This window comes from Mauremys reevesii, linkage group 11 (genome assembly GCF_016161935.1).
Source record: "Mauremys reevesii isolate NIE-2019 linkage group 11, ASM1616193v1, whole genome shotgun sequence".
Taxonomy (NCBI): Eukaryota; Metazoa; Chordata; order Testudines; family Geoemydidae; genus Mauremys; species Mauremys reevesii.
The window spans coordinates 17,298,081-17,320,460 of NC_052633.1; the positions used below are offsets into that span (position 1 = coordinate 17,298,081).

A 22,380-nucleotide genomic window follows, 5' to 3' on the forward strand; every position below is an offset into this window, starting at 1 on the left:
CCATTATAAGATATCTGAGACTCCACTTTTGATGAAGTTTGCATATAAGTAATTTCCTGTTTCAGCAAGCCAGGAGAAAAGTGCCCCTTCTTGGAAAGAAAACAAAATTCGGCCAGACCCCCAGCAGGTGTCACCTGGCTTACAACTGCAGAGGCTTTACTGGAACGAAGTTGATTTACACCAGCTGAGAACCTAGCCCACTGTTAATTTTGGTTTTTTATCTTTGTACAATAAACTCTTTAATAAGGACCAGATTCTGATAGCCTTCTGCATGTTACCTCACTCTATGAGCAGAACTATCGAAGCCAGTGAGACTCCTCATGGAGCAAAATGTCACTCAAGAAGAGCAAGGGTGTTGAAATCTGGCCCTAAGAAGTCTGGACTGTTTAGCTTTTCTGAGTCTCAGCATTGCTCATTGTAAAATTGTGTGTGGAATAAACCCCTGAACTTTAAATTGCCAGACTACGACCTTGATATTCCAGCTTGTATTTTTAGCAATTTAAAGCAAAACAAAACAAAAAAAAAACCAAGAAACTTGGCTTCCTAGCATTTTAATTGCACCCTTTCGCCTACACAGACGCCTGGCTCGTCTCTGATTTCTGCCACAGATGTCCAATAAAACCTACTTCAAATAGGACTGGGAGACAGAAGCTGTAAAATCCCAAACTCAAAAAGAAAGAATAATACTTTGCACTTCTATAATGTTTTCCATCCGAGTATCTCCCAGAACTTTACCAACAGTATTGAGTTCACCTACTTAACACCCCATTTTGCAGGTGAGAAAACAGATGCAGAGAGATTAAGCAATTTGGCCAATATCAAAAATGATAAAAGGTTCAGAAAACCTGACCTAGGAGGAAAGGACGCATGTTTCTTTTTGAGAAGGGCAGACCTGATCAGTCTTCAAATATGTTAAGGGCTGTGATAAAGAGGACTGTGACAAATTGTTCTATTTTAGGTAGTCATGGAGAAGTAATCAGTTTAATCTGCAGCAAGGGAGATTTAGTTTATTTCTAACTATAAAGGTACTTTAACACTGGAAGTTGCGGAATCCCCATCACTGGAGGTTTTTAATAACAGGCTGGACAAACCTCTGTTGTGGATGATCTAGGTTTACTTGGTCCTGCCTCAGTGCAGGGGGCTCTGTCACACCCCAATGTCCCTCTCTCTCAAGGGGTCCCCTGGGGAACGCAAATCAGCATGGTATCTTGCTAACGCTGTTGCAAGCATTGCAGGGCATTTTGGGAAGGGTCAAAGGGATGAGTGTGGAATGGAAGATTCCTTTGCAGGGAGTGAGAGGCCAAGAGAGGGAAGGAGGAAAAAAGCAGAGAACAGGTTAACTCGACACTTCAGCTAGCTCCATGTGAAGATAAGATGCTGGCTCCAGTCCAAGGTCATGGGTGTGACGAGAAATCTGCAGCTGCCCAGCCGTGAGAAGAGGAGAACGAAGTTGAGCAGGCCTGCAGAGATAGCAGTGAGAGTGAATGAGACAGCAAAGGCCAACAGGGGGGGAAACAAAGTCTCTGGAGCTGGTGTGTTTTGGGAAGCCGAGGAGGCCAAAGTGAGCTGGTTTGGACTGGTACAAAGAGCACCGGGAACAGAGGGCCCTGGACGAAAACACCCCCATAGGACCCCAGGACTTAAACTCTCCCGAGAGCCAAAGCAAGGCGGAGATCGCAGCGGACACTAGACACGGGTCGTGCATGTGGCAAGAACTCCCGACCACCCTTCCCCCTCTTCTTACGTTACACCCAGGCTTGGCCAGTCTCAGGTCCTGCGTGTGTGAGTATGAAAGTGGGTTAGGGCTGGGGCACTAACACTTTCTTGCTTCCTTTGAGTGATGTGGGAGCAGTCCCAACACTTACCGCTGTTATTTTATTATTTTATTAATAAAGCTTTAAACTTAGACACTTGGTGTGTTTCGTCATCTCCTCCCCAAACGATCCTGCGGCCTTAGCCTGATCATCTGAGGTCTCAGGCAGATTGCTAACAGTAATCAGTCACAGATGGAATTGATGACATCTCAAGGTCCCTTCCAGCCCCATGTTTCCATGATCATACAGAAAGTCAGTGGCAAAGTCAAGAACTGACTTCCAGTCCTGTGCTCTAGCCACAAGACAGTCCTGCCCCTGTATATTAAATAGTAATTTAAATTTTAATATAATCAGCTTTGGGGTTTACTTTCATTTCTATTTAAAAAGTACAAAGCAACACCTCACAGTGAATGACTCCGAACGGTGATCCTGGAAAGGGCCAGATCCTTAGCCAGTGTAAATCAGTATAACTATGGAAATAGGTGGGTTTGCACTGGCTGATGGAGTTCAACCCATTTCCCATACAGGTCAAGATTCCCAATGACTTCAACAGGAACAGGAGTAGGTCCAAACTTACAGGAACATACAAAATGCACTCATTTTAGTCCTGGGTTGTTGTTGTTTTTTAAGGGACTGTGCCAGATAATTTAGGTTCTAAATATAGGGTTGTTTTGTTTATGGGTTTTTACAAGACTAGGACTATTAGAAAAATGACATATAAATTTGTCAAAATGACATCTTCATGAGACTTTTGTAAGTTTCATTGTAAATAGTTTCTTTGTCCAGATGTGAATGCTCCCCTGCAGTTTCTGCAACTCAAAGGGTAAAGCATTGTGCTAGCATTGGACAGCCAAAAAGTGATACACTTGAAGCAGTGAAACTCATTTATTTCTGATGTCCAAGCCCTTGAATGAAATTATGGTGGTATTAGTAATACAGTTTAAAAAAAAAGTTTAAGATATGATTTGACCTGAACGTTTCCCTTTTAAGTTTTCCATTTCCTTTTCTTCACAGAACGTAGCCATTCACTATGGGGTTTCCTGAAATGATGCTGAGTGAAGATTTTGACAACTACTCCTATTTCTATGAGTACGAGGAAGATGAACCACCCCAGTCCTACCTCAGTGTTGCACACATCATCTCTCTTTCCTTGTGCAGTGTGGCTTTTCTCCTGGGGGTGCCAGGAAATGCCATAGTCATCTGGTTTATGGGGTTTAAATGGGATAAATCAGTCAGTACCCTCTGGTTCCTCAACCTGGCCATTGCAGACTTCATCTTTGTTCTTTTCCTGCCTCTCTACATTACGTATGTGGCCATGGGCTTCCATTGGCCCTTTGGGAAATGGCTCTGCAAGACCAACTCCTTCATTGCTTTACTAAATATGTTTGCCAGTGTCTTCTTCCTGACCATCATCAGCCTTGACCGCTATATCCGCCTGGTACACCCAGTCTTTTCCAACAAATATCGGACCCTAAGGAACACCCTCATTCTGAGTGTGATTATTTGGATCTCAGCTGCTGCTATTGGTGCCCCTGCCTTACACTTCAGAGACACAATTACCATTCACAACTCCACTATTTGCTATAACAACTTCCATCCGCATGACAAAGAACTCATTCTGATGAGGCATAATATTTTCATTTGGGTGAGGTTTGTTTGTGGCTACCTCTTTCCCCTAGTGACCATGGTCCTTTGTTACTCATTTCTGGTTCTGAAGGTGAAGAAGAGAACCATGCTGACTTCTAGCAGGCTTTTCTGGACCATCCTTGCGGTAGTTGTAGCTTTTTTTGTTTGCTGGACCCCCTATCACATATTTACCGTTCTGGAATTATCTGCTCACCATAATGAACGCTTCCATGACTTGCTTCTCAGCGGTATTCCCCTCTCTACTGGCCTGGCTTTCGTCAACAGCTGCCTCAATCCAATCCTCTATGTTCTGATTAGCAAGAAGTTCCAAACCCGTGTCAGGGCAACAGTTTCTGAGGCACTAAAACTTGCAGTCTGGGAGGTCAGCCGGTCTGCAACAGTCAGTGAACAACTGCGGAACTCTGACAACAGCTTTCCGGCTGTGCAGTATTGTGAAACCACTCAGTGACCAGCTCATAAAAATCTCTTCCTCGCTGCATATAACCAGCAGTAGATTCATAGTCAAACAGATGTGTATCTTCGCTACGAAAAAGAACAGTGGGTTGATTGCAATCAATTTAATGCTGCACCCCATGTTAGCTGGATTTTCTTTTCTTTTCTTTTTTTTTTTAAAGGCTGCAGAATTTGGATAGGATGCTAGTTTGATGTATAAAGGGCCTGCGTCAAAGCCCACTGCAATCAGTGGGATTTAGATCAGATAGAGAAAAACTCCCACTATAAATCCTGTTGTGTAAATTCTAGAAGAGGTGTTGAAAGTGACACCTTCTCAACAGAATCATATATAACAAAAATATTTCTCTGTTGAATTATGTAACACCTTAGATCCAGGAGTTCTCAGCCTAGAGCTCACACGCTTCCAATAGTGCTAAATAAGGAGAACTCCTGGTTAGATCCCAGCTAGGGGGAGGAGGCCCGGACTGAGTAGGAAAGGGGTCCCAATATAGAAAAGGGTCCCAAATATGGAAAAGGTTGAACAAGTGCTGTAGATTATTACAACAAAAATCAATTAACGTCCCCTGTTTAGTAGTTGATGTTTCCTTACACACTGCTTGGACAACCCCATACCCTGGGGTCTGATACATTGTGGTTTTCTAGTCAGTTTCATTTTCTGGTTGTCCATGTTTTTGATGTCTGAGGAGGGGATGTTTGAATTTTTCCCCCTCTCCTGGAAACATAAAAAAATAACATTTTTTTCCTAATCATAGTATAGATTGCATGACCGCTGCCTCCCTCTACTACTATACTAGGGTTGCCAACTTTCTACTCGCATAAAACCGAACAACCTTGCCCCGCCCCTTGCGCCATCCCTTCTCTGAGGCCCTGAGTTTCCTGTTAGCTCATGTATACCCAGTAAAGGTATATTTTCAGCCAGCTTGAATACATGTATGTACAAAACTATACACACATTCTTGCCTCAGTGTGTAAGATTGGAGCTGTAACATGGTTATAACACCATATGGCCTTGTCTACACAAGTAAAGTTTACAGTGTAGATGGGGCTCTATATATAGATTCCTGCATAATGTTCTTTTACACAAAATATTCTATCACTTTGAACTATATTTGCACAAATATGAATAGATCAATATTGCCTGCAGCCACATTTTGGTCTGAGTTCATTAGGCCTCATGAGCTGAGCGGTGTTAGGCTGGATCAGTACCATCTCAGAAATACACCTAAATGCTACAAAATATGACGTTGCTAATTGGTTAGGTACCACTCTTTCCTGAGTCATTACAGAACTAGTGCCTCAGCAAGGTGTTATGAGCTTTGTGCTGCAGAATATGCCTTAACCAGAAGTTCTACCCTCTCTTCTTTAGATTCTCTGGCATTTTTTCCTAAGAGCGGGGTGTTAACCTTCTGCTGTTTTTGAATACAGTATTCTTCACTTCCTCTCCTCAGCAGAAATGCACGGTTGCTGCCTGCTCTTAAAACAGCTCCTTTGTTCAACCCAAAGGGTTCTGGAAAAATAATCCAAGTATAGTGGATTTCTCAATCTCAGTGGTAAGGCACATTGCAGCAATTCTCTTTGACAGAGTAGTTCAAGCCCTTATTTTGCATAGTCAAAAGAGTTAGCAAAGAAGTCAGTAAATAATTTTTTTTCAAAGCTGTGGAATATTCAAGAGATCCATGCTTAGTATTGTTGGACTATCACCATGGTTTATTAGGAACAGGAGTTCAGTGACCCATGGGACAGGACATAAACTAACATGTAGCAAGCTTCTTGAGCTTATAACAACCCTGAAATAGTTCTAAGAGAGGTACAGATTTGAAGAGAGCACAAGAATGCCAGTTACTGCCACTGGATAGGGAGAAAAGGACTGGCAACCTGCCCAAGTAATTCACACCAAGGCACAGGCATCATAACTACTGCATGAGCCACCTCTACAGGAGGAACAGAAGACATCTAAACAAAACCAAGGAAGACACAGGCTTTGTTTCCTGAGGACAGAGAGATTGATGCTAATGGAGTCTGTATGCTGATCGAAATGACAGATGCTTACTCAAGTCACTGACTATGGAAAAATGGCAGGAGCAGCAGTGCAGATGGTGGATCTATCTCAGCAGCTGTACAGGCCAGTGCAGGATGAACTATCCTGAGAAGGGAAGTGGCTGTTTGATTGGAAAGCCAGCCTGAGATTTAAGGATAACAACTATTGACAGATGTCTAGATAAGAAGTAGAACAGTCCTCTCATATGATCAGCTGCTCTGACATTCCTAAGCAGCCTGTGAGGTTTAGTACTTAGTTTGTGGCTGTTTCTTTTGCTGATATTATACTTGATTTTTCAATAAAAGGAAGCTGTACAGTAACCACTGGATTATGACCTCTCTCATGATAGTTTTTACCTTTTAAACTTTTGTAAGCCTGACCCCATATCTCTTTCCACTATTCCTGGTTCTGTTACACCCAGAATTTACTGTGCCTTTCAGTGATCCTTCTGGAGTGGTGTGTGTTAGGGGCAGACATTCTTCTCTTCCTTAGGCTGGAAGAGGGATCTTCATTCTCCAAGATAAGGCCTGAACAATACAGCAGGAGCCTGTCTCCTGATTAGACCTGTGTGAATAACTGATTTTTGTTTGCTAGCAGGTTTCTGCCCCCATCCCTAAATGTACTTTTCAAAATTTTCAGCAAATCAAAGTGTTTAAAAAAAATATTTTTTTGGTGTGTAAAAATGAAATTGAAGGAAAATTCTAGTCATTTAGAATCAAAATGTGCACTGTTTAAATTTGAGGGATTTTTTTTTCAACTGGAGCAAATTAGTGAATTTGACACATGCATAATGGTTTGGTTAACATAGGAATTCCCCCCCATGTTGGCCAAAAACTGCCCAGCTCTAATCAAGGCACCTTGCACTGGAGAAAGAGGAGGGAGCTTAGAACATTAAACAGACGGGGAGGGGGGAGGAGCAGCAATTTAGGGTGGTTTGAGAAGGAAGGGGTAGCAGCACTCTCTCATGCATGGAGATAGCAGTGCTCCAGCTGCTTCCCTCAGGAAGATAGAATGGTCACAAGTGCTGCAAATATGCTGTGGAACCAAGAGGGCTAATTTCAGTTTGAGGGGTAGAAGAATCCACAATAATCCAGATTTTGATGTTTGATAGCTCAGTGGTTTGAGCATTGGCCTGCTAAACCCAGAGTTGTGAGTTCAATTCTTGAGGGGGCCACTTAGGGATCTGGGGCAAAAATCAGTACTTGGTCCTGCTAGTGAAGGCAGGGGGCTGGACTCGATGACCCTTTGGGGTCCATTCTAGGAGATACAATATCTCCATTTTTTTTAAAAATGGAATTCTAATACACAGCCCCATCATGAAACAAGAAGAATTGGGGGTTGCTCAGTACCTTGCATCTATTCCCACTGAGGGTACAATCTGGCCCAGGAATTTATTAAAGATTGGCTATTGACTTACTTTGAGAAGTAGCTTCCTTCATCTTTGGAATTTGTGACTAAGAAATATACTTCAAATAAAAGTTCAGAAAACTAATCAAACTGTGGTTAACTGACTTTTCCCAGCTCTGTATATGATGTTATGGCAGGATTGTAGAATATTACTTTCCTGATTATTCCTTAATGTTTCTTCAACAGGCACTGCTTACTCCGGTCTAATACCAACTGAAAAACATGCCCAGAACCCATTCTTTTACATGAGTCTCAATTCAGCAATATTTTCAGAGATTTCATAAAAATCTCCAGTACTTCTGCAGGAGCAGGTCAGTATTAAAACAGCACCAATCTACCAACAGTGCATACTGACACCACAGGTGGCTAGCTGGTGTAATTATTTATCTCCTGAAGTGTTACAATCTGCAAGTCACTATTAACTGCATGGATCTATACTTTCAAGAAAACTGTTCAAAGGTCTAAGTAAAAGTAGTTTTTGAACAGCTGAAGTATTTTTTATAATAAAAGCAAGAGTATGGCAGATAGATGACCAGGGACAGTAGATCTTATAACAGTGCTCCTGCCAGGCATCATAATTATTTTTGCCCAGTCTCCCTCATTTTTCACAGCACCTGTGAGGATCTTTAAAAAATGAGTTTGACAGGAACTACTAGGTGGAACATTAAGAAAACACAAGGGAAGAGTCAGCATTAGATGTTTTTATACTAGTTCTTCCTTACTGGAATTAAAATATTTTATTAAGGTGGGGGTGGGAAGGCCTGTGATATGGCTTTATTCAATCATTTGTTGGGACATCGGGCATCCTTTATGGAGGATGATAAAATAAATCAAAGCATTTGCAAACCTTTTTCCTATACAACAAACTTTTGAACAAACAGAGCAACAAATCCTGCCACTCCAGGTAAGCACCATGTTTCCAATAGAACTAGCAGAAGTGAAATGGTGACCATTTTAAAGTAAAATGTCAGGTTTCCACATTAAACCTATCCCAGTTGTAACTATAGTGCTACTGTTTCAGCCTCCAGGCAACTTAGTGCTTCACATTACCTAGCACAACAAAAGGGACTCGAAATTTCATTAACTGAAGGCTTATGAAGAAAACCCTAAACAGGCAATGTGCAGATTTACATAGTCCTGGCTGGGAAAGCATTCAGCTAGCATATTCCATCATTAGATTAAGTTCTGGGGAAACCAAAAAAACACCCCAGGACCTCACATCTATAATGGCCAAATTCAGCCCTGATACAAGCAAGCTGAACTCTGCTAAAGGGGTATCTGTGTAACAAGTGTTATATAGAAAACAAAAGTACGCAGGATCATTATAATGATGAGTGCAGCTTAACCATCCTTGGATTTTTCAGTGTAATACTCATGGGATGTGATATTTTTCCCTTCTGAAAGAGAATGCACTGTGCCACTTAGGGGTGTGGGCTTTGACTTCAATTAAAGCACAGTTCCTGTCCAGATTATAAATCAAACAAAATGAGGTAATCTAAAGTGATTGAACTCCCTATTAACCCTTAATTATACACAAGAATTGGTTCACAAACCCAGTATTTCAGTCTACTTAGGCATTTAATTGAAATATCTGCTGCCCCTAGTGTTCTCTTTGCCTCCCAACTCCATGACATGATTTTACATATGCAGTTCAAAACTGCACTGGCTTTTCATACAGTCATATCATATTGCAACTTATTTGGTATCCATTATCAAACCAAGTCTGGACGGCATTCCTGCAGCTCAATTTTTATGTCCCTAGACCAGGGGTGGGCAAACTTTTTGGCCTGAGGGCCACAGCGTGTTTTGGAAATTGTATGGAGGGCTGCTTAGGGGAGGGGTTCATGGCACAGCCCCAACCCCCTATATGCCTCCCCTCCCAGGACTCCTGCCCCATCCATCTTCCCCACCTCCCCTGAAGAATCTCCACCCCATCCTCTCATTCCTGACTGCCCCTCAGGACCTCTGCCCCCATTCAAGACCCCCTGTTCCCCACCCTCAGACCACCCTGCCCAACCCCCCACCCCCTGGAGAACCAGTGGCTGGTGGTGCTACAGCTGCACTGCCCAGCTGGAGCCAGCCACACCATCGCACACCAGAGCACTGGGTCAGGCCAGGCCCTGCAGCTGTGCTGCCCCAGGAGCTGGCAGCCTGCCGCCCAGAGCATTGTGCTGGCAGTGCAGTGGGCTGAGACTGTGGGGAAGGGAGAACAGTGGGGGAGGGGCCAGGGGCTAGCCTCCCAGGCCAGGAGCTCAGGGGCTGGGCAGGAGGGTCCCATGGGCTGGATGTGGCCCGCAGGCCATAGTTTGCCCACTCCCCTCTGCCCTAGACCCTGCCCCAAAGAACTCACAATATTAAAAAAATTTAGGTACAGGGCACAAGTAATTTGCACACAGTCAAGATTTCAAGATAAGTTCTAGGCACAGAAATCAGATTTTCTGACCTTAACCACTAGACCACTCTTCCTCACTGGTCTCTGCATTAGAGATATCTTAATTGTCTGTGTGTATTATTCACTCCTTCCAAAAGCATCAAGAACCAACCCAGATTTCTGTACTGATATCCACTACCATCAATCCTAGGGTAGAGGATCTCAGTTTAATTAGTTTTCATTTTTACTCTACAGTTCACTTCAACAGGCGACCAAAAGCTTTTTGAACTGTAATTGAGCTAGATTATTCAGTGATTTCAAATAAGTTACAATAGAGCCACCAGAAGCTTTCAAGTACTTTTATTTCAGATGTAGCAGGGTTCAGATCTTGTTGAAAGCAGCTACATCCATTGATTGTACATAATCTTCAAAGGCTGTTATTCTCTCTTCCAACATATCTGTACCAACTTTATCATCTTCAACTACACACTGAATTTGAAGCTTCTTGATACCATAGCCAACTGGAACCAGCTTGGCTGTCAAAGAAAGAAATATGGTGATTAAGAGTCAATTAACCAAATACCCTATTCACCAGAGCATCACTTTAAGCACTAATTACACAATGTGAATTAGACCAGTTCAAAATACTGAATTGCATAAAAACACCTGGAAACAAACAGCATACTCCATCTGCATATCACCTATCAACCCCATGGCCACTAAAAGCACAGACTCAAATGCAGGTTACTTTTGCTTAATCAAAGTGTTTGTTATGCTACTTAAGGACAGTATTTTCCCATTTCAAATCTACTTTTTAGAAGGGAGATTTGTTTGCTGTTGACAGAGGACCTTCAGTCCACAGGAAGGCAGAACTAGGTGAAAACAGGAAGCTGACCAGGAAATATACCCACTCCTCTCCATTATTGAGAAACTCCACCCCACAACTCAGCAGGAACAATTTTGAGGTCTCTACAAGGAAGGCCAGAGATTTTAAAATTAAAGTCTCCAGCAATTACTGCTGTATTATGTTTATCAAGGCAAACAATACAGAGTAGCATTGCAATCTACAACTTATTAACTTCTCAAATCAAATCTACATCTTGGAACAGTGATCTAGATGTCTATTTTTAAGACACCAGTGATCTATATAAAGGCTACCATGGGTCCCTACAATACTATATTATAATATCTGTATTATTTCTACATACCATGAAGTTATGCCTTGAAGTACATCTCTGCATGCAGCATGTTTTTGTTTTTCCAAACACACACACACACACACACGTACTACTATCCCCTTGCTCTCACATTCTTGTTTATCTCCTACTTACAAGATCCCCAGACTAAGCCATCTGCCTGAATGCTTCGGACACACTCCTCCAATTTGGCCATGTCTGTCTCATCATCCCAGGGTTTCACATCCAGTAAGATGGATGATTTGGCAATAAGAGTTGGTTCTAAAAAAAGCAAGAAGATGGTGAGGGAGGAGGAGAGAAAGCAACATGATGCAAGAATAAATTAAAAGATATCCTGGACATTTCCCAGGCTATAAGGCATTTCATAAAAGCTGTCTGCAAACCTATATAAAATGCAGCAGGAAAAGAACAGTCAAAACAGGTGAACAATAATGCTTTAATGTATGAATCTGTCAATGTAGAAGGCTTTACTCTTTCCAGTCTTATGTGGAAAATCCCTTGTATAAAGATTTGTTTGTCATAACTTTTATAAAATTTCCAGTAAATTAGTATAATATTAAAAGACACATGTACTTCCAACTTCTGTTATATCAAGTCATCTTGTCATCAAGCCAAGCTTACTCAGAAATCTGCATAAAATCTAAAGTTGTCATCTTGTCTGTTACACAGAAAGTCCTTTTCAGCTGACCTGAAAAGGAGCATGATACAGTGTAACTGTTTATTTCCCACAGATGGAATACTGCAACTGCTACATGTCAGAACAGTTCCAGACCAGTAACTGTGGAATCCTATATTGAAATGATTAGGTTTCAATATTAAAATAAAAGGTTGATTTTTAATCTTCCTTCCTACTATTATGTTATCTTGATAGTGTCTAAAGTAGATGTGTGTCCAGCCATTAATGGAGAGTCCAAACTTTGCATTTGTATCTTTAGAAGCAAATCCCAAACTCAAGTCACAACTCATTATTGACACTGCAGTCTCAACGTAGTGACTAAAGTGTGCTTGTGATAAAAGTGCTCTACCACAACATAGTGAGAAACTGTACTATTTCAAATGTACTTGATCGAAGCAAATTGTAACTACTCCAGCTAATAATTGGGGGGAGTGGTGGAGAAAGTAGGGGGAGGGTTGGCGGGGGGGAAGGGAAGAAAAGGGATTTTCTTGTCCCCCTTTCCAATGTGCATAGAACAGGCTATTAAAAAAGCTTCCAGACATACTTTTGGACTTCTTAGATTCATATTGAGCAAGACGCTCTTCTCTCAGTCTCTTTGATTCTTCACTTTCCTGAAAGAGAAATAACAGATTCACAACAAGGCAAAGACAGACATTCTTTACTCACTATTAATAAAAGTAGACTGGCTTTTAGTCAGGTAAAAACAAATCATCACAAGATCAGCCGAAAGATGGTGATTGATCTTTAAGTTGTTGCTTTAATAAGCCAGTTAAAAGTTTACTAGAATTTTGTAGGAAGGTTCTTTTGTTGTTTCTGTCACCTAAAAATGTTTCTGCATCCTTAGAACAAAAACATTACTAGTATGAGAATGGAATGAAAAGAAATGCTCAAATGCACGAATGGTATTAAGCACTTGGCAGACTATGGGTAAAATTTTCATGAGCATCTATGAGACAGATTTCTAAGTGCCTACGTCATTTAGGTGACTGAAAATTTTACTCTATATTTAGTCTTGCACATGGACATTCCTGTTGATCTAATGGACATATATGAAGTAGAAAGCATTTTTCAAGTTTAAACCATGTAAAAAAGAATTACTCTGAAGTTCCTTACAGATCAAGTCAGGTCAAATTTCCATAAATAAAATGCTTTCTCTTAGTTTAATTTTTATTACTGCTCTGGTAAAGTTCATGCCTATTACAGTAACATGTTCTTCACTACCCTATTAGTTATTTATCTCCTCACAGGTTCTTTCCTGTTTATCACACAAAGTTAGATGCGTTTCAGGGCTGTGATAATCAATTTCTGGTGTATTTCAATCAAATTATGATCTTTTAAAAACAAAATAAAAATTCACAAATCTATTTCTAAAAAACCTCAGTACCTCCTCCTCATCAGACCCAAAGAGATCAATGTCATCATCATCTTTGCTATCTGTGGTTGCACCTGTGGAATCTTCAACATCAGCAGGACCATATTTCCCCAAAGCCTTCTTTACTCCTGGCAAACTAAAGAAATGGCAAAATATTAGTTTAAAATGAATATACTCCTAATTTCAGATACTAATATTTTTAAGATCAGTGAACCTACAGTTACAACTACTTGTGGTAGCAATGAAGTATACTAGTTTCAAAAGTGAAACACCAGAACAATCCCAAAAGTGCACTCACAGCACAGAATGATCGTTAAACTGACAATTATTATGGTGAATCCCACGTGCCTAGGCAGCTAAATGGCATATTATTTTTGTTCTTGCTAGCAGCATTTCCTACAGTATACCACTTATACAGCGGCCAAACAAAATGAAGCACTTCTCTGGAATTTTGTCAATGGGTGCTTTGATAAGTTTTGCTTTTCTTTTCAATGTGCAGAGATGTTACAGAACATATCATCAGAGAAAGATTAGTGATTTAAAGAAGTTATAACTAACAATATACTGTGTCTCATTAACAAAGAGAAATTTTCCTACTTTCCACCCAAATGTTTCCCTGAAAACCTTTGCTTTTGGTGGAGGATTAACAGCCGCTCCGTAGGCATGGTGATGAGTAAAGCTAGCTTTGTCAGAGGGTAATTAATTCTGTGATTTTGGTGTTTTAGTGAGTGCTTTAAGCTATGGAGCTGTTTGAAAATTGTTTTTTCTAATATTTAACATATAACATACAAACTTGCTTATGGTTATTTCAGAAGAACCAACAGAACCTCTTAAGGACTAAGTACTGTACTTCGAATCTCAGACACATCGAATAGCTCCATCTAGTGCTTGAAAATATATAGACTTCAAGATAAGTTTTCCACCGCCTCCTCATTAAGGTACAGTACCTCATTTTCTTTACCTTTAACTATGACTTTCTTTGTGTTTTCATTTTTCTAATGGTGGCTACCAAAGCCATAATAGCATAGTCTGTTATTTTAAGCTTTTTTTCTATTTGTGACTATTTGCATTTTTATTAGACTGCTATTTCTTATGAACTGCAGTGACAGAATACTAGCCTTAGTGATTACACTCTTCTATATTCACTTCTGCTTTGATTTTGGTTAGACTGGCACTAGTTAGATTTAGTTACCATATCAGAATTTTTAGTGATCTTTGTGAAGTAAGTTTACAACTTCAGCCTAGTTCCAAGAAGAGAAACCATCACAAGTGGTATAAATCCGTGGTAGCATCAAAAAAGCCAAAGGTCAGGAGACTGAACCACTCAACTCTACAGGAGGCTCCCCCCAGAACAGGGTTGAGACATAATGGTGAGGCAGTGTGAAGGTGCATACACTGACACTGCCTATATGCTGTACCTTTTCTAGAGAGGACTTCAGTCTCCATGGCTGTCAATACGGCAACTTTCATGAGCACTAAATTCACTAAAAGAGAAAAGAATACATTTGCTTTCACATTTCCCCCTCATTTTCAGGTCTCTTTGTGGATCACTATTTAATTTGGTTTATGCTTTCAGGATGATCGTTTGAATGAAAGGTCTCCCAATATATAGTTGATCATTTTGTTTATTAGTATTCCTACCTCAAACTACACTTTGGGCAAAAAAACAAGCTGGTGTACGTGTACAAGTTTCAAATTTAAATCTACAGGAGCTTGATTGTATGGGGAATTATTGGGGTATGGTTCAAATCTAATCCTGGTGATATCAACTTTAAATTACTATTCTGATAATCTACATGAGGTAAGTGTCATTCTAACTCCTAGAACTCAGAGTCTACTTCGGTGGTTCTCAACCTATTTACCATTGTGAGATGCATATGCAGCTCTCACCATATTATGTGGGCCACAGCTATGTGCTGATGGGGCCACAAGCAGCCAGTGGAACCACCGTCTATATAAAAGCATCACCACAAATGGTACCTTGTTGAAGTTTAAGCAGCCTCCCAATGACTGAGAGGGCATGAAGACTGAATTAGCTTCCTGACATTTAGATCAGAACTGAGGTGTATTAGCAGCAAGACAGTGTGGAAGGTTTACACTCCTGCCTGCACCGTACCAGTTCTATGGATAAATAAAGAGCTCCCTTGTTCAGAGCTATCAAGCATACACTTTTCAAAAGCAAAGAGGCTCAAACAAACTTTAAAGACAAAAAGCTAGGTAAACTGCTGGCTACAATCCCAATGCAAACACAACAGATTTTGTTCAAAATATTGAATGGAAACCGCAAAGCTTATGATGTTTAACCACTCTCCTATAAATATAAATTGGTGTCTGGTGCATTAAGTTCGGCATACCTTGCTTTTTGCTTTTCATATGACTTAATGTGGTTGTACCAGCGGAGAGCGTGGAACAAGTCAGCAGGAGGCGGCGCAGACACTGCTTCAAAAACGGCAATGTCAGCCTGAGAGGGCACATACCTACAGAAAAGAACACATTCAAATAGGAAAACGAACTGCTTTTTGTAACGAACCAGTCATAACAGAAGTCGTGTGTGAAATAACTTACACTTGACAAGTCACTTGGATACGTCTTCTCTACCGAAGACACCCATGGCTGCTCGCAGCTGAGCCGCGCTCAAATGAGAACGGCCACGCCGCGTAACACTCAAGCTCCTAGAGCCCCAGTACCTGGCCCCCAAGGGGCCGGGCCGGCCAGGGTTAACCACACTAGGGTTAGGGCTTGTGGCTGCGGTTGGAGCCAGTGTCACAGCGCAGACCCGCTTTCCCTGCAGTAGGAGCATAAGGAAATACACCGACTGCAGAGGTTCCCACTCATCTCGCAACCCCCGGCCCCTGCAGCTGCGCAGGCCGGGAGAGCAGCACCGCAGCCCGGTACCTGCCAGGCGGCTCTTTGTGACGGCGGCTCTGGGGTTATTACCCTGGGGAGGCAACGGACTCAACGGCCGATTGGGGGTGGGGCAGGCCCGCAGCTGAGCGGCGGCACCAGGCACGTGCGGGCCAGCGGCCAGTGCCGCCCCACACGCAGGCAGGCTCGAGACACCCTGAGCCGCAGCAGAGCCCAGGGCCTAGCGGGGGAGGGGCCGAGCGCGCAGCGGCAGGCGCCTCGCGGCACCCCGCACCGCCGCTCACCCTTCGATGTAGCTCTTGTCGGCCAGGAAGTCGTTGAGGAGCCGGAGGCCGGCAGCGGATCTGAGGTCCCCGAAGCCCATGATGGTGGCGGCAGTGCAGCACACAGACAAACCCAGCTGCCTTAGCACCTACCGCAGAGAGAGGGACCCACTCGCCGCGCCGGATTTATATAGAGTGCGTTGTATCCCTCCGCCACACCGCCATTGCTGTCGTGAGATTATCCCTCCGCAGAGCAGAAAATAACCCCCCGCCCCCTCCCACACCACCTGGTACAGGGCGCGGGGCGGAAAGGAAATGAAAACAGAAGGACGGCATGAAGTGAACGGCTAATAATGAGGATGTTCCGGAAGGTTCCGCCGCGGCTAATTTTCGAAAATTGCCACCGTCAGGGAGTGAGTGACGGACGTTGCCGAGGCCTCTAGTGACGGAAATTGCCGAAGGTGCCTCCGGGGGGTGACGGAAGTTGCCGACTCCGAGGCCGCTAGCGGCGGAAATTGCCGAGACGGCCGCCATATTAGCTGGGTGAGCGCTCGCAGGAGCGTTGTTGTGGTTCGGAAGAGCAAACCGGAGCAGCGGGTGCTGCTGCTGGTCCCCCAGTACAAGAAGGTAATGGGGGGGGCTTGGCACTAGCGTTCCTGCCCGGGGCGGGGCCCCGCGCTGAGGAGCGGTTAGTCGTTCCCTGCGCGCGGTGGGGGGATGATTTCACCCTGTCCCGGGGATGCCCTTCACGGGCTCCGGCTCCCTCAGTGCCGGTGCCGGCTGAGGCTGGGGGCCTGACCTTGTCTGGGCTGGCGCTGAACAGGTGACCCGGCCCGTTAGCCCTCGCCCTGGGGTTCGTGGCGTTACATAAGCCAGCCCCAGACTCTTCCCCGCCTGCTGCGTGGGGGCGGGGCAGCGCTGGTGGGAGCAGGTCCCCCGGGGGGCTCCCGGGGAGCCTGGGGCTGGCGGGCGGCGCTGCTGTGACGGCTCGGAGAGCCCCGGGGTCCCAGAGCGGCGCTCGAGTGGCACATGAGGCCAGGGTCTCCAGCGGGGCCCTGGCCGGCCGGGAGCAGAGCCCAGGTCTCTTCCTGAGAGCGGCGTCTGATCCCTTAGAACTTGTGCATTCGCAGACCTAGTCCGGGTCACTCGTTGCCATTGCTATGGGGCTGTGTCTTATTCCCCAGCTGCACCCGGGGTCCTTACTGCGGTATCCTGCTGTTGTATGTAGTTGGGCTTGAGGCCGGGAAAGTGGTACTGACTGGACAAGAGTTTTGGACAATAACTGTGTGTGTGTGTCCCTTTTAAAAACCCACAAATGACAGGGTTCTGCCCCAGGTAGCTTACAGTCTAAAGCTGCAATCCTGCAAAGATTCACACCCATTCTTAACTTTACACTTATGAATAGTCTTGTTGAGGTTACATAGATGAGCATTTGCAGGATCAGGGTGTATACTAGACATAATTCATCAAGGGATGTCAGTCAACAAAAGAAGAGGTGGAGGAGGTTTTGTATGGTAAGGCGAGAGTTACAACTGTGAAAGATCAAGTGATGCTTTTTTTGTGAGGTCTTATGGCAAAGAATTGATTTAATTTTAAGAAAGGGTTCTCAATGACCAAACTGAGTGAAAAGCCAAAAGTAAACAGCATAAATAAAGAAAAGTAAATCTTGTTTTCAGTTACAGTTAAACAAAGATTTAACAATCACCGGTTGTTATGGTTAATAGCACAAGGAAAAATATTAAGAATGTTATTTTAGATTATAGTTAATAGTGCTCCTTTAACCTTGTGGCTCAAGAATATGGGGATTCAGGATGAAAGATTCTCATTCTCAGGCCACGTCTACACTACAAAGTTAAGTCATTTTTATGTAAGTTGACGTCGAGCCTCTGATTTAAGCAAGTCGATCTTGTGTGTCCGCATTGTGTTGGCGGAGCGCATCCTCACTAGCAGGGCTTGAATCAACGCACAAAGCGCTGCACTGTTGGTAGCTATCCCACAGTGCATGTAGCCATGTGGAATTTTGTGTTGGGCTTTCAATGCCTTATGGGACCAAAACATTTGCGCATGTGGTTATGGGAACATGGCGTTAGCCTCCCTTACCTCACTCCCTCCCTGAAATCAACGGCAAACAAACCAAGCCTTTTTCACGCCTTTTTTCGTAAACCTGGGTTACCTGTGCAGATGCCATAGCACGGTAAGCATGGACCCTGCTCAGCTGTACACTGTTGTTGTGAGCATTACAGACACCTCGGGCCTTATCCTGCAGTATTTACACAGCTGATACAGGAGCTGCCGCATAGAACAATGTGATGCCATGCAAGCAGCCCTGCTAAAAACCATAGAGTGGAGCAATTCGTAGTTGCTGGCAACAGTCATGCATCACCTTGACACGGTTGAGCATCTCTTTTGGGCCAGGGAAACAAGCACTGCCTGGTGGAACCGCATCGTTATGCAGCTATGGGATGATGAGCAGTGGCTGCAGAACTTTCATATGTGTAAGGCCACTTTCCAGGAACTGTCTGAAGAGCTTTCCTCAGCCCTGAAGTGCAGCAATACTAAAATGAGGGCTGCTCTGATAGTGAAGAAGCAAGTGGTGATTGCTCCGTGGAAGCTTGCTACGCCAGACTACTGTTGGTCAGTGGGGAATCAATTTGGAGTGGGTAAATCTACCATGGGATCTGTTGTGATCCAAGTTTGCAGGGCAATCAACAGACTTCCGCTAAGAAGGGTAGTGACTCTGGGCAACATGCAGGACATAGTGGATGGTTTTGTGGCGATGGGGTTCCCTAACTGCGGTGAGCCTATAGATGGAACACATATCCCTGACTTGGCACTACACCACCTTGCCAAAGAGTACATAAACTAAAAGGGGTACTTCTCAATGGTGTTGCAAGTGCTGGTGGATCACGGGCCATTTCACCAACATCAGCGTGGGATGGTCAGGAAAGGTGCGTGATGCATGTGTCTTTAGGAACACAGGTCTGTTCATAAAGCTGCAAGCAGGGACTTTATTCTGCAGTCTGGACAGAACCACTGGTGATGTTGAAATGCCAGTCATGATCCTGGGATACCAAGCCTACCCCTTGCTCCCATGGCTCATGAAGCCATACACAGGCAGCCTGGACAGCAGTAAGGACAGGCTCAACCATAAGCTGAGCAAGTGCAGAATGGTGGTAAAATGTGCCTTTGGATGTTTAAAAGTCCGCTGGCGTTGTTTGCTTACTAGATTAGACCTCAGTGAAAACAGTATCCCCACTGTTATTGCTGCCTGCTCTGTGCTTCATAATATCTGTGAAACAAAAGGAGAAAAGTTTCCGGCAGGGTGTGGGGTGGAGGAAGATTGCTTGGCAGTCAATTTTGAGCAGCCAGACACCAGGGCAATAAAAAGAGCACATCGAGGGGCTCTATGTCTCTGTGAGGCTTTGAAAACCAGTTTCAGAAATGATCCACAGTAATGTGACGCTTATCTGTGTTGTTCCTTACCAAGCTGTCCCCTTCATTGCATTTTCTCCCCTGTAAACTCCACCCCCACTAACTACAGTGTGCTGAATGAATTAAAGAGCCTTTTCTCCTCAATCCCTTAAATTTTATTATGCACAAAAACACACACAGGTAGCAAAGAAAAGTAAGATAACCTGGGGCAAAAGAGCTGATAACACAGGTTTGTGTGTGTGGGGGGGAGGGGAAACAAGGACAGACTGCTTACATTTGCACTGCAGTAACAATCCAAGGTGTGGGAATGGGCGCCTTCTGTTCCTTCTACCCTCCCCTAGTTTTGAGTGCAAGAGATACTGAAACCTCCCCCCACCTGATAGGACATTTTGGGGAGAAGGATGTGGAACTTGGCGATGATGGCAGCAGGTTCAACATAGGCTGCAGAGGGACTGTAGCATTCGGCTGCCTTTCTTGAACCTCAACCAGATGCCTCAACATGTCTGATTACTCCCTCATAATCCACACCATCTTGTCCTGCATGTCGCGTTCATGTTTCCCTGCATGCTCTCCTGTCCTTCCTGTCCATGTGCAGATTGTCGGATAGCGTAATCCTCCATGCTCTGAGCTCCGTCTTGTCACTCTCGGAGGCACACATTAACTCATTGAACATGTCCTCCCGAGTCATCTTTTTCCGCCTTCTAATCTGGGAGAGTCTTTATCCCAGTATGGAGGATGTGCCGATGGACAACGTTTCAGCTGCAAAGAATACAAAGCACGAGAGTAGCATTGACAGTGCATACATTGCTTCTGGTGCAAGGTTAATTCTTGTTAAAAAAACACCCCTCAGTGCACTTCTCTGCAAGCCACAATCTAATCACAACCGCTGGCTATTACAAGAGTCGGTTTGCTGCTCCATCCGTGGGTGAGTAAGGCCATGAGGCATGGGTGAGAGGTCTTGTGCTGCAGTTTTTGTGAAAACATCCTTGGAATCACAGGTTGGAACTTGAGAAAAGCTTCCTTTCCCCTAGCAACCTGATGGTGCTTGAGGACAGGCACCAGTGTAAAGCCCCCCAAATAGGTTTGTGGTTTTTTACAAAAGCAGCACTGGGTTGGGGAGGAAGGAGACAAACAGTAACACACACACACACACACCCCTTAAAATGCTGGTTGCAATACACGGTGATCCCTTCCAACCACAGCACACTTGGGAAAGTGTGGTTGTGTGACCCAGATTTCACTGAACAGGCGGATTACTTGTTGAATTGTTTACGGCTTAAGGGCTAGCATTGAAAACTTCCCCCGTTTCCTCTACGTGACCATATGCGATATCACTCTCCTGAGGATAACAGAGGCAGAAAGGGAGTAGATGATGTATCTGGGTACAGACCTGGTCCTTATGCTACAGTGCTGTGTGCCGCAATGATGCCAGAAAACTTAATGCTGGAGTGGGGCGGGAAAGTGCCCTACTGTGGTAGACAAAATAAGGCAACCCTTCCCAGAAACTTTCTGCAAAAGATTGCAGAGTACCTCCATGAAAGCTTCCTAGAGATCTCCATGGAGGATTCCAGGGCCATCCCTGTGCACATAAACAGTCTCTTTCAGAGAGCACCCTCTGTGTAGCTGGAGTGGCCACTGATACCCCTACACCTCCTTTTTGGTCAGATTAAACATTCAAAATAATAGCATGTAACGCGTACGGTTTGACTGGAAATGTGTACTCACCAGAGGTGCCTTCCCTGGCATCACACACTTCTAGCAATTGCTCCTGTGAAGGGATGGGCTCCAAGGTTAAAAACAGTGCTTGGCTGTCGGGGAGAATGGATCCTTCGCTTGCCTGCCTTGTATTCTCCTCCTCTGCCTCATCAACAATGTCCTCCTCGTTGTTGCTCGAGGTCGCCTGGGGCTCCTGTGAGGTATCCACCACTACCCCAAAACGCTCCGTGGAGTTGCTGCTGAGAATCGCATGCAGCGCCTCATAAAAGCTGCATTTCTGTGGGGCAGAACCAGATCGACTGTTCGCCTCCCTTGTCTTCTGATACGCTTGCCGAAGCTCTTTTATTTTCATGCAGCACTGCTGCATGTCCCTGGTGTGGCCCTTCTCCCCCATTCCCTGTGTGATTTTTGGCACAGATGTCAGTGATTCTTCTGCTGTGAACTCCTCCTGTGTACTCCATGCAGGTATTTACACTGAAGAGGAACCTTCCAGCCTCTGAAATACTGAATTTCTATAGAGTATTAAACAGATTTAAATAATTAGTTTTTAGAGTGCTTTCTCTGAGTCCAGTCCAGTTAGTCTAGAACAGCAGGTCCATTGCCTAATTTCTTGCCCACACTCCTCAAACCAGCAGAGACTGACAGTTTTGTGGCAGCCCAGTAAATCCATGTGGGGAGAGGGAGAGTGCCTTTCTGTGGTTTTGAGTGATCTCCAGCAGATGCTTAGAGCAAAATTTGACTAGCTTCAGAGCGATTTGCATGCAGCACAACCAGTGGCGTAGCCAAGTGGGAGGAATAGGGGGAGCAATTTAAAAAAAAAAGGGGAGGGCACTGAGGCGCTTTTACTCACCCAGTGGCGCTCTGGGTCTTCGGCGGCAGGCCCTTCGCTCGCTCCAGGTGTCTTTGGCGGCACTGAAGGTCCCGCTGCTGAAATGACGCCGAAAACCTGGAGCGAGTGATGGTCCTGCCGCTGAAGTGCCGCCGAAGACTCAGTGCTGCCGAAGACCTGTAGCATTACCGGGTGAGTATAATAAAAGCGCCGTAGCGGGTGGCGCCTTTTTTTTTTTTTTTTTTAAATCATCGCTCCCCCGGGGGGCGGGGGGGGAAAGGTGGCAAGAAATTGACAAGGT

General features: G+C 44.3%; 3 protein-coding genes and 1 non-coding gene across 21 annotated transcripts in view; 2 read left to right on the top strand and 2 right to left on the bottom strand.

Annotated features, from left to right (window-relative positions):
• The window catches only part of GPR1 (G protein-coupled receptor 1), a 133,815-nt gene extending 119,915 nt beyond the window's left edge, over positions 1-13,900 (top strand). For 15 of the 17 annotated variants that reach the window (XM_039493911.1, XM_039493918.1, XM_039493915.1 and 12 more), the window contains one exon: positions 2,829-6,552. In XM_039493911.1, coding sequence (XP_039349845.1) covers positions 2,845-3,909 — 1,065 coding nt within the window. In that variant the 5' untranslated portion in view covers positions 2,829-2,844 and the 3' untranslated portion in view covers positions 3,910-6,552. Of the gene's footprint in view, positions 1-2,828; positions 6,553-7,545; positions 7,671-13,786 lie in introns of those variants that run through there. The other 2 variants (XR_005586055.1, XR_005586057.1) reach the window with 1 other exon arrangement.
• On the bottom strand, positions 10,075-16,281 carry EEF1B2 (eukaryotic translation elongation factor 1 beta 2). Its single transcript, XM_039493925.1, has 6 exons — positions 16,124-16,281; positions 15,329-15,451; positions 12,987-13,110; positions 12,147-12,213; positions 11,062-11,187; positions 10,075-10,266 (listed from the first exon to the last, which is right to left on the bottom strand). The coding sequence occupies exons 1-6, from the start codon at positions 16,201-16,203 to the stop codon at positions 10,112-10,114; spliced, it is 675 nt and encodes a 224-aa protein (XP_039349859.1). The 5' UTR covers positions 16,204-16,281; the 3' UTR covers positions 10,075-10,111.
• On the bottom strand, positions 11,579-11,712 carry LOC120375230. Its single transcript, XR_005586532.1, has one exon. It is a non-coding gene; the product is annotated as a small nucleolar RNA SNORA41 (small nucleolar RNA).
• Positions 16,282-16,380: 99 nt separating the features above from the next.
• Positions 16,381-22,380, top strand: part of NDUFS1 (NADH:ubiquinone oxidoreductase core subunit S1) — a 29,934-nt gene continuing 23,934 nt past the window's right edge. The window contains exon 1 of one of the 2 annotated variants that reach the window (XM_039493899.1): positions 16,381-16,729. The gene's annotated coding sequence lies outside the window, so the exon portion shown is untranslated. The remainder of the gene's footprint in view (positions 16,730-22,380) is intronic. The other variant, XM_039493900.1, reaches the window with a different exon arrangement.